The sequence below is a fragment of the Ochotona princeps genome, chromosome 2 (assembly GCF_030435755.1).
Source record: "Ochotona princeps isolate mOchPri1 chromosome 2, mOchPri1.hap1, whole genome shotgun sequence".
NCBI classification, from domain to species: Eukaryota; Metazoa; Chordata; class Mammalia; order Lagomorpha; family Ochotonidae; genus Ochotona; species Ochotona princeps.
In genome coordinates, this window is record NC_080833.1 from 50726682 (window position 1) to 50739049 (window position 12368).

The 12368-nt window shown below is 41.5% G+C and overlaps 1 protein-coding gene across 4 annotated transcripts in view; it reads left to right on the top strand.

Moving 5' to 3' along the window:
* The window catches only part of PATJ (PATJ crumbs cell polarity complex component), a 369444-nt gene that overhangs the window by 151883 nt on the left and 205193 nt on the right, over nt 1-12368 (top strand). For all 4 annotated transcript variants that reach the window (XM_058657334.1, XM_058657354.1, XM_058657340.1 and 1 more), the window contains exon 27: nt 10203-10305. In XM_058657334.1, coding sequence (XP_058513317.1) covers nt 10203-10305 — 103 coding nt within the window. The remainder of the gene's footprint in view (nt 1-10202; nt 10306-12368) is intronic.

A 12368-nucleotide genomic window follows, 5' to 3' on the forward strand; every position in this document is an offset into this window, starting at 1 on the left:
GAGAAGGAGAGACAGAGAAGAAAGATCTTCCATTTGCTGGTTCACTCCCTGAGTGGCTGCAATTGCTGGAGCTGAGCTGATCCGAAGCCAGAAGCCAGGAACTTATTCTGGGTTTCCCACGCAGGTGCATGGTCCCAAGGCTTAGGAGCCATCCTCTACTGCTTTCCCAGGCCAAAAACAGCAAGCTGGATGGGAAGTGGAGCAGATGGGATACAAACCAGTGTCCACATGGGATTCTAGCAGATGCAAGGCGAGGACTTTAGCTGCTAGGCAACTGTGTCAGGCCCTTTCTGCCTGTCTTTAATCTTCAATCAGCATAGATTTCAACCTTATTTCTTAAAGACATGCCTGAATTTAACATACATTGGAGCCAGTGAAGGCACTGATATTTTGAGGACTTAGAGTAAGAGCTGTTGAAAGGAGAAGGAAAAGTAACATTAGGTTAGCAGAATTATAAGGTTGTCTGTTTAAGCTGAGTAACCACTGTCTTTGAGTTCAGATTTTAATCACAAAAACCCTATTCAGAATTTCTGTGTCACATAGTGACCTAGATGGTACAGTTTGTTTTTATCAGCTGTTCAGAAGCACAGATGATATGTGGATTCCAGAACATTGTAATTGTTGCTTGTGGAAGTATTGGTTAACTGAGATTGCTGGTAGTGTCAGTATTTTCCCCCAACTTTTAAGAGGTACTGGCTTTATTTAAGGGATGCAAATTTGGGAAGGTGTTATCTGTAGTCATCCTTTGCACCTTGCTCTACCTCTAGAGGGCACTTGGGACTCAGTAAAGTTCAGTTCTCATTGGCAGGAAATGAGTAGATTCTGATTGATAATATTTACATAAAAGCCTAAAAAATACAATCTGTCGTGACAGAAAGCAGATCAGTATATTTTAACCTTGCTTCACTACATTCTAGTGGGACAAAGTTAATAAGATATAATTTCAAAAACTGCAACATTAGTGTCATTTGTGGACATGACTTGCAAAACCACAAAACGCAACATTTGAAAGGACTAGAATATGAACTATGAGAGGAAAAGGACCTCATACTTCTTGTTATTCCATCCGCATTGTCCAGAACATTTCCTGGAAACATCCAAAGCAAAATCTCTGGTTTTAGGTCGTCATAGATTTGCAGATGCCTTCCTGGCAAGGACTGTCTTTAGTCCTCTGCTAGACAAACATCCAGATCTGGGATTTGTAGTTATTTCTAGCTTCAGTGTTATGTTTCAAAATACTAAAGAATTCCTCTATTTTTTTTATTTGACTAAGAGGGATTTATCAGAACATTCAGCCTACCACATTATTGGTGCTTTGTTGTAGATTCCTAAGTTAAGTCAAATATCTGAACCTTTGTATGATGTTTCTTGGAAACCTATAGTGATTCAGTTCCTGTGCCGTAGTCTGGGGATAGAACATCAAAAGGAAACGAACAAGGTGTGAGACTGAGAAGACTCAGTGAAACTACGTAGGTGAACAAACACGCTATTTGGTCTCTTCTGGGAATATGGATGATTTAAGCATTCTGGGAAAATTCCATGTAAGGTCTCAGGAAGGAAGAATATAGATGGATAATTCTGAGCAACTCTAGACTCTTCTGTTGTAGCAAGTTGAGTTTCAATAAATAGCAGGGATATTTTTCATTCAGTAAAAATCTAGTAGGAATCACGAAATGGCAGAAGTCAGTGTGTGTATATTTATCTGCATTCTTTGTTGCAGAGAAAAAGAAGGAACTACTCTCCATTGCACAGGGAAACCTGTGTCAGAGCTTGCACTGCATTAGTGGATCACATTGTAACTGATGCAGGGTGCTCTTTGCACTATTGCTTTTCCCTGAAATGAATCTTAAGTGCTAGGCAGTGTTATATTCTGTGCAGTGAAAAGTGCCAAGTCACAGCCCGAGGTTGAAAGCAATGGGTAGTAAAATAAACAGAAGTGTAATTAGCCTGAGCGTGTAAATGTGTTTCAGGTGCCGCGGGGAGCATAGCCTCCCCAAAGTCAGATGATGACTGATGTTTTCAAATTGTTACCACTGAAACAAATTCATTTAAGTAGTATTTTTACCGTTATACAAATCAATACCAATTCTGTAGAATTCCAAACCACTAAAAAGTGGACAATAAACATGTCCTGACACTCGCTTCAACAGAGGTCTAGGCTAAAAGTATAAATTTTGGCTTGGGACTGGTGGGTTACCTAGTGGCTAAAGTTCTTGCCTTGCCCTTGCCGGGATCCAGTGTAGGCACTAGTTCATTTCCCAGCAGCCCCACTTGCCATCCAGCTCCTTGCTTTTGGCTTGGGAAAGCAATCGATGATGGCCATGTGGGAGACCCGGAAGAAGCTCCTGGTTCCTAGCTTCAGATCGGCTCAGCTCTGGCTGTTGCAGCCACTTGGGAGTGAATCAGCAAATCTGACTTTCTGATAAAAATAAATAAATCCTCTGATTAGGATGGAGTGTTGAAGGAGGAGAGAACGTGGCAATGACATTCTTCTTTCCAAATAAATGTGTTTGAAAAAATAGAAACATAAGGGACTAAACAATTAGCTTAAAAAATCAATTGGCAGGTCTTGAATAAGTTCTTTGTTTCATTTTGTCACAGGCAGCATTTCATGATCGACCTTGTATAGCATACAGTATATAAGGATAGACAAAGAGGATTCATAAACATACTAGTGTTTTCTTTTCTTTTTTTTTTTTTTTTAAGATTTTATTATTATTGGAAAGCCGGATATACAGAGAGGAGGAGAGACAGAGAGGAAGATCTTCATCCGATGTTTCACTCCCCAAGTGAGCCGCAACGGCCGGTGCATGCCAATCCGATGTCGGGACCAGGAACCTCTTTTGGGTCTCCTACGTGGGTGCAGTGTCCCAATGCTTTGGGCCGTCCTCTCCTGCTTTCCCAGGCCACAAGCAGGGAGCTGGATGGGAAGTGGACCTGCCTGGATTAGAACCGGCGGCCATATGGGATCCCGGGGCTTTCAAGGCGAGGACTTCAGCCGCTAGGCCACGCGGCCGGGCCCCATACTAGTATTTTCTATACTTACAGATTTTTAAGAGCTTTTAGATGTTTTGTTTCTAAATTTTTCTTTATTGTTAATTCAGGTGTTGGTTTTTTTTTTTTTTTTTTCCAGGGATTCTGGGCGATTTTCACACTGGGATAGTTGTTACTTGAGAGTCAGTCCTTTACTGTTTACCTTTGTTTTCTTTTTGGATATTATCCAGTCAAGCTGCTGTCTTCTACCTAAGAGTAGAGTGTCTAAAATAGGCTCTTGACACTTAAAGAGTGTATGTCTTCCAGAATTCAAATACTTTTCAGTTGAAAGTACGGTTTTAATTCTAGTAAGTGTAGCGTATCAAAACTATCTAAAAAGAAAACATGTTTGAGTACACCTCACCTAGTGAAACAGCCTAGTTAGGTGCCACTGCCCACTGTGTAGGCTTAGTTGTTGAGTTGTTTCCTTTGGTGATGGTGAAATTGGCTGAGCCTGTTGTCAATCCTCAGCATCACCAGAGAGTGTCAAACCACACAACACCGATAGGAGCCCAGTAATACCAGAATTCAAATCCTGGTTTCTACTGAATGTGTATGATTTTCATATCATCAAAAGATGCAAAGTTGTACGTAAACCATCTTATGTCAATTAAACCATCTTATGTCAGGGACCATCTGTGCTTAGAATAAATACATGTTATTGCATGTAAATTTTATCTCAATGAGATTTATGTTAAGCCATGCATCTATTCCAAATGAAAAAGTTGAATGTGCCAGACCCTGTGATTCAGAGGAACCTTGTGAAAGAAAGCATTGTGGAGATCAGAATCATCTCATGCATCTCCTGATGGCACTCCGTTTGCATGCTGTCTAAACTCAGGAAGTACAGTACATTCCACCTGGTGCTAGAATTAGCTGACAATACACAAGCTGACATATAAATATTTGTAATATTCATACATATCTGTACAGGTATGTATCATGTAATCATGTGGCCATCATGCAGCATTGTATAGAAGCTTACATGGTCTTTCAAAAATATTGTTTGATTCATTGATTTGGCTGAGTTATAGGGAGAGGGTGAGACACTGGTTCACGCCCTCAGTTGTCAAAATAGCTGGGACTGAGTCTGGCTGATCCAAGAGCTTAGAACTCCATTCATGGGGCCTGGCACAGTGGCCTAGTGGCTAAAGTCCTCGCCTTGAATGCACCAGGATCCCATATGGACGCCGGTTCTAATCTCGGCAGCCCCCGCTTCCCATTCAGCTCCCTGCTTGTGGCCTGGGAAGGCAGTTGAGGACGGCCCAATGCATTGGGACACTGCACCCATGTGGGAGACCCAGAAGAAGAAGTTGCTGGATCCTTGCTTCAGATCGGCACAGCACCGGCCGTTGTGGTCACTTGGGGAGTGAATCATCGGACGTAAGAGCTTCCTCTATGTGTCTCCTCCTCTCTGTTTATCTGACTTTGCAATAGAAATAAATAAATCTTACCAAAAAAAAAAAAAAAAAAAAAAACAAACCTCCATTCAGGTCTTGCATGTAGGGCCCAAGTAGTTGCACCATCTCCTGCACATTAGCTGGGAGCTAGATCTGAGACAAAGCAGCCATTACTTGAACCAGACCCCATGCAGAATTCTGGTATTGCAAGTGGTGGGTTAACCCACAGTGTCATAATACTAGCTCTGATGTTTTTATAGTGTTGCTTATTTTTTGTTTTCTATTCTACAACCATAAGATCACAGGAATTGGTTAAAAAACTGGTTCTATATTTAAATATTCAAGCCATTCAGTATTGTAAGTTTGGATTCTTGAATGATTGAAGGCTAAGTGATAGAATCAGTGAAAGGAACAGATATTCCATCTGCTGGTTCCCTTTTCAAATGCCCGAAACAGCCAGAACTGAACCACACCAAAGCCAGAAGCCAGGAATTCAATCTAATTTTCCTGTGTAGGTAGCAAAACAGCAAGTACTTTAGGCATTACATGAGCCTGCCAGGTGTATTCATAAGCAGCTAGCCTGGAAGCACGAGTGGGGTCCAGGCACTCTGACGTGCAATGTGGGTGTTGCAATTAGAGACTTAATCCCATTATACCTCACTGCCTATGCTGTTTGGTGACATAAAAGCACTTTTGAATTAGTCATTTCCATGAAACGGGATTTGTTTTTTTTGGGGGGGAATTCATAATCATGATGCTTTTTAAAAATTATTTTATTTTTGACAATCTTTACTTGGTTAATTCCGGTAAAAAGGTTCAGGGGCTATAGGGAGGTGGGTAAGACTATTATGTCCATATTGTTTCCTTCTTGTATCTGAGGTAAAGGGGGATATTGAGGAAGAAGCCCCACCCAGTTTCCCACCCACCCCAAGTCCCGGATGTGGTGGGCTGCAGGATGGGGCGTCTTGCTCAGATCCCAGATGCCAGCCACCATGTGCACATGGTGAGCTGTCCCCAGGCCTGCCTGGGTTCGGGGGCTGCTTCCTTCAGGTGAATCCACCAAGGGGGGAAGTCTCCTTGACTGGGTAGGTCCGGTGCCCACCCACCACCCTCCTTGGATGGTGAATGGGATTGGGGAGGGGCGCGACCTTGGGCCTGGGGGTTTAAACTTCTGGCAGCTTCCTGGCTGCTGGTGGGCCTCAGATGGAGTGTCTTGCTCGGATTCCAACTCCAGCCACCACATGCATGTGGTGAGCTGTCCCCAGATGGCCAGTACACCAGCCACGCTCTGCCTGCTGGCCGCCCAGCCGGGCAGCTCTGGGGTTTTGGTTATTTGAATCACTGCTTAGGTAGCTCCAGGTTGATCCCACTGTGCATCTGGGATCTGAGTCAATCCTAAAGATTCCCAATGACAGTAACTCTTCCTTTGAAGAACTTGTAATCACTTAACAATGCTGAGCACCAAATACCAGTCCATGCAAAAGCTATGGCTTGGGGCTTGTCCAGCAGGATATCCTTTTACCTGACATGATGATGGATCAGGAGACTTGTCACATTAGGCAGGGTCATAACATTAACTAGCACTCGAGAACCATATCCAGGGGTAGATTCTGTGTGGGATGTGTGGGCCAAACCCTGTGGAAATTCTAGCCCCACTGGTTAGCTCAAGAGTTTGGGTGGTGATGGACTAAACTAGGTGTGACCAAGGAGCCGGCCATCAATCACAGGTAAAGGAACCCGCAACAGTCTGGACTTGTCAAGGCCGCAGCACCCGAATGTGCAGCCTGAATAGGGTGTGGAGTGGGCCGGGCTGCAACATTCACCAGCTCATACAAGGCCAAACAGAAGGCCAGACTATGCCGGGCACTGGCCTAACACCCATGGGCATGTATGAGAACTGGGTCTGGAAGGGGATCAAGTGGAGGAACTTGGGAAACTCCCTTGGTGACTCATAGCTCCCCCTGGTGAACATGTGGTCCAGACATGGGGGTCGGAGAAGCTGGGCAAAGTAACTCCAGCACTCGGCTAATGTGTCAATTGGTAATGGAACGGGATGTACTGGACAGGACTGAGCTAACCTTAGCCTACAAGCGAAACTAGAAACCAGGATGGAGCACAGGTCATGCCAAGCTAGGCTCTTGCACCTACTGGTCTACATGAGTCAAGCATGCTAAGCCACAGTGTCTAAGGCAGAGGCCAGGACAAGTGAGGGTCTGAGCCAAGCTGAGTCAGAGCAACCACTGGCATGCGCGTGATCTATGGCTGGGAACAGGCCTGGTTGGGGAGCTAAGGGGACACCCTAACTGGGTTGAGGTTCCCACCATGGGGCGCATGTACTGGAATGGGGGCTGCGTTCTAACCAGGAAACAGTTGTAGTCTCCCGTGGCACTAGTTTGGGCTGGGATTGGATGCACCAGGCCAGGCCAGACCCCAACACCATCTGGTGTCCTGGAGAACCAGGGATTTGTTTTCATTAGAAAAAAGCTGTCTCCCTTTAAATAGCAAATGTTTAGATATACAGTTTTCTGAGATTAATAGTTTTACATAATATTAAAATAACTGAACATTAAACAGTGTTCTATAAACCAATCAATAAGGGAACAATTGAGAGGTTTGTGTCATAGTTGTTAATATGGTGTAAAAGTAAAAATATATTTCACACACAAAATAACAGTAAGGGTATCTCTAAACTGAATGGATATTTAGGGCCCTAATCTTCTCTCTTGTATCATAGTCACATGTCAAACAGAGCGAGATGTGAAAATTCAGTAGTCTGTATGTCAAAGAATTGTCCAATCCAGGAATGACAAGGCATATTCTTGTACAAAAACCACATGTAAACAAAAGGGAACCAACAAGATGTGAACGTGGATGGTAGAGAAATGGAAAGGATGAAGTGCTGGGCTCCGTCTGATGGGTGTGGAAGACAGGAAGGTGTGAAGAGAACTGTTCCATTTCAGGCAGGGCCGCAAGGAATTTCCCGCTGTATGGCAGGGCCCAGTGGATGTCTCTACAACCACCTGAATGCAGCTCTTCCTCCCTTTGCATGGACACCGGACAACCCCGCTGAGATGTGTATAATTTATTTTGGCATTGTCTGCCTCTGCAGAGTTAATGTTTAGTATCAGTGTGAGCTTGGAAGTTGATGTTGCTGATACGCTTTTAGCAAAAGGGCCTGTTATTATTGCTGTCCCCATTGACCATAAGCTAATCAAGGGTGTTAAGTCCCCAGGTGTAGTGGGAATCTATTCTTTCCCTCTTTCCTTGGTCTTTAGGTCCTTCCTTCTGTGATGCATTTCTTCCCTTAACTGATTCAAGATTAAGTTATGAATGAGGACTGTAGTAGGAATGTGTTACTGATTGATATGCACCATCTATTGAGAACTTTCTCACCACAGGGTCAGGATGGATAACATCCTGCTTTAAGGTGAAACAAATGGCAGGGTTACTCTTGGAAACACCCACTTGACCATGATGTAAAAAGTCTGAGCCAGAGTTTGACTGCTTCTGTATAAATAAAGTGGACAGCTTTCGTGCATTGTCCAAAATGATCATGGAATCCTAGTGGTCCGTCTATTTTCTTTACGCCTCATCCACGCACCCTTCTCCAGTTCCAAACTCAGCTGGAGCTGGACTCCAGCAATGAAGTATTAGTAGTCGTTGAAAGAAGAATTGTTTAAGATTTGAATTGGGATTTTCAAAACTGGCTAATAACATCATAGTCAGTAAAGCTGTAACCTTTGGGGTTGTTTTTTTCTACAGGACTGAAATCATTTAAATCTTTGCTGGACAAAGTTACTATCTTATACTAATCATTTACATAACTACTTTAAAAAAAACACAAAGAATTCTTACATTCATGCACCTAAACAGCATGAGTGATAATCAGTTGTTCAGTTAAGGGGCGGTTGGCGAGTGGAAGCTACCAGGTGTGTAGTTCTCCATTCTCGTGGAGATTATGATCAATCCATTGACTTAATCCTCTTATCCCTGGGTTCCATATTCTTACTAACTGCAGATTAAAGATATTATTTAAAATTTGTTATCAATATCAAGGATGTATGTACAGACTTTTTTCTTCTCATTCCCTAAATAATACACAGAGCATTCATGTGATTTAAGGTATTATAGCCAATCTGGAGATGATTTAAAGGATCCAGGAGAGTGGGTGTAGGTTACATGTGGATATTGTACCGTTTGAATTGCTGGACTTAACAACCACCAGTTTTTGCATCCTTGGAGTCCTAGAACCAATTCTGCTGGGATCCAGGGGTGACAGATATCAGAATGTACCTTGCTCCAGGCTGCTTTGCCAGAGAGGCTGACTCTGGCCTTCCTCCTCACAAGTGCTGCAGGAAGATTGTCCCGGTGTCTGACAACCGAAATGCAGAGCAGGAGACCCGGGACATGTTTATCCTGCTTTTTTTTTTCCAAAAGAATTGGAAGAATCTAATTTAAAAAGTTGATTATACTATTTCCCTTTAAATTACCTCCCCCCCCCCAGAAAGAAAAGCAAAGGCTACTAAAATGGAACTTGTAGCTCCTAACATTATTTTTTAAGCTGGCTATATATTTTTTCCCTGGGTTTTACCTTTTCTGAGGAAAAGATTTACTGAAATGAAGTATTTTGCCTTCTTTCTAGCCAGATTTTCTTTATTTCTCATTTTTAGATTATCTCAACCTAAAAATATTTAGAGAGCTACGATGACTACAGAATGTATTCTGTTGATTCAGGAGTGGTTTGTGCTTGACATCTTCTCATCCTTCATTACTTTTGTGGTTTATCAATTTGTGGGTTCTCTACTAATATGTACTGGTTTGCTTAGATATTACCTTGAATTTGGTTGTCTGTTGTTTTGATTGTGGAGGGGTTTGCTCACGCCTCCTTTGTTTAATGCACTAGTCATCGTCCGCTTTACTGAAGTGTATGATGCCATTAGTGGTACTGTCTTGTAAGGCATAATTGAATGTACTTCATTGAAATCCTGGTGCAAGGCAAATCTTAATGCAGTTACTTTGGTATTTGTGGAGTGTTTGAATCTACCGGCTTCTATTGTTTTTAACAGCTTGAATCTTTGTAAAGTTTGTCATGTTTTTTTTCTTCCGGTATTCAAGAAGTCATCTCTGTCCTGCAAAGGTACTCTTACCAGTGACTTTTGCATCCTTTAATTTCTATGTGAGTCCAATATTGATGCACTGTATCAATTGGTATATAAATTAAAAGCATACTTATGCAGAAAGAATTATTCAGTGTAAATATTTCTTTTTAAAACATTAAAAAATGTGTTGATCATCTACAAATTAAAGATGAGTACTAATGTAGTTAGAAAAACTTGGTACTTAAAGTGTTTAATTTAGACTGGGACCTGTAATTCCTACATATGAAGAAAAATTTTAGTAAGTACATGTGTTGAATTGTTTTTACTGCTAACTTTATTTTAGAAATGCTTTTCATTTAAATTATTGATTAATAACACTGTAAATTAATTCACCGTAAAGAAAGTACATGACTGTCTTTTGTCCTGGGAAAGGGCATGTGTTCTAGGCAGGTCAACGGCTGTAAAACTGTGCCTTTGTATTTAAGTCTCCTGTGTTGGTATGTTTAAATAGAGTCATAGGCATATGAGAATAGCTTGTTTTGCTCGTTACTATTCTTGTGATATAACAGCAGTTGGATCCAATAGGAATTTTCCCAGATAATCCTTTTTTTCTATTTAAATGAGGATTAAACAAAGCAATTAACCCTTCTCTCAAATTTTTCATTTTCAGAGGCGAGGAACTGCCCCACCTCCAATGAAACTGCCTCCTCCTTATAAAGTTCCAGTGGAAGACAACGATGAGGAGAGCGAAAAGGAGCATGCATTTACTGACAGTGAGTTTCCTTCATTGTTCAGGGTGGATGCAGGATTCGTTAACCTGTGACTTAATAACTAATATGCATCATTGAATCCAGGGATGCTAAACAAATTATATTTTTGGAACTAACATAGTCCTTTTTCTTAAGCTCTTTTCTTTCACATTGTTAGAGGAAATATCAAAAGAAGCTGTGTTGTAATCTAATCTTACTATTTGGTTGTGAATATAACAATACTGAGTTCTTAGAACTGGAGTTTGATTCATAATATGAATTTGATATAGCAGTCACCTCTTGATTAGTTGCTTTACTGAAAGCAATGTTGATATAGCTAGTGCAAGATTCCAGAAGTCCTTCCAAGTCAAATTGTATCCTTTGGAATTCATTTTATGATTTTCTTTTCAATTTCTGATTCATATGTATATTCATGTATTTTAATGGAGATTTCCTTTTTCAAAATATGACTTTCTTGTATGTATGTACTATTAATTAGGTTTGGCTACTGATGTGTATGAAATGTCTTTAGGAAATGTTTTAAAATCAGATAGTGATGAGGGTTGTACAATTGTAAAATTACATTTTATGGTAAAGTATGATTTTGTGTGTAAATGTCTGTGTGTGTGTATGAAAATTCTAGGTCCAACAATGCCTTAAGTGTGGTTCTAGGTACATTTTAAAAAAGGATCTAATAATGCTACCCACTAAAATAGAGTTGTAGTGGGAAATGAAATATGCAAAAATACCTTTACTGTTTTAAATATTGAATCTCTAAGCTCTTATTTTTTTTAACAATTATTAAGTTAATATTTTTCTAAATATAGATAAATATAGACTTATAGTAGATTTTCTTTATAAAATCTTGATTTATATATTGTATATCTTCATTTGCATATTTCAGTTTTACAAAACCCTGTCTGCTATGTTATTTTTCTTACTCTTTGTTGAATTCCATCTTCTTTTTAGTACAAGCATTGAATGAGTCCGCTGTAAAATAAATATGTTTGTCTAATTATTCATTCATGTAGTGGAGTCACCACCCTAATATGGGAATAAAAAATCGACTAATACAGTTTGATCAGTGTGCCATAGTGCTTTGATTCCCCAGCTCTTTCTAGAGGGGTACACATGGTGGATACAATTGATTATGGATGCTCAGATATGTAAAAGGCTTCTTTGTTTTGATTTAGGTGTTAGGGCAGTTCCAGCAGAATGGAGGTAAATTATTCGTTATTCAACTTTATACTTTTCTGGAAGGTCTTTAACTAGATTCTTAGGTACATGTCATGACTGTGACATCAAGCAATATTTGCCTGTACCTATTTAGGTGCAACTAAGACCACGTTCACTCCTGCTTCCGCTACTTAGGAGTGGTATATTCTCAGACAAGTTGCTTAACCTCTTCATGGTTCATACTTGCTTATCCATAAAAGGGGAGACTGTCTGTCTTTTTTTTTTTTGAAAAGCTGATATACATAGAGGAGGAGAGACAGAGAGGAAGATCTTCCATTTGATGATTCATTCCCCAAGTGACTGCAATGGCTGGAGCTAAGCCAATCTGAAGCCAGGAGCCGGGGGCTTTCTCTGAGTCTCCCACACGGGTGCAGGGTCCCAAGGCTTTGGCCCATCCTCCACTGCTTTCCCAGGCCACAGGCAGGGAGCTGGATGTGAAGCAGGGCTGCCAGGATTAGAACCGGTGCCCATATGGGATCCCGGCGCATTCAAGGTGAGGACTCAGGCCCCTAGGCCAATGTGCCGGACCCAAGATGAATTTTTTTAGGAAATGAATTAAGTTAGGTAGCAGGAGATAATATTGGATAGAATGGTTATGAAAGGCCCAAATGAGACCTGAATGATAAGAATGGACCATGAGGGCCCGGCAGCATGGCCTAGCGGCTAAAGTCCTCGCCTTGAATGCCCCGGGATCCCATATGGGCTGCCGTTTATTATCCCAGCAGCCCCGCTTCCCATCCAGCTCCCTGCTTGTGGCCTGGGAAAGCAGTTGAGGACAGCCCAATGCATTGGGACCCTGCACCCACGTGGGAGACCCGAAAGAGGTTCCAGGTTCCCGGCTTCGGATTGGC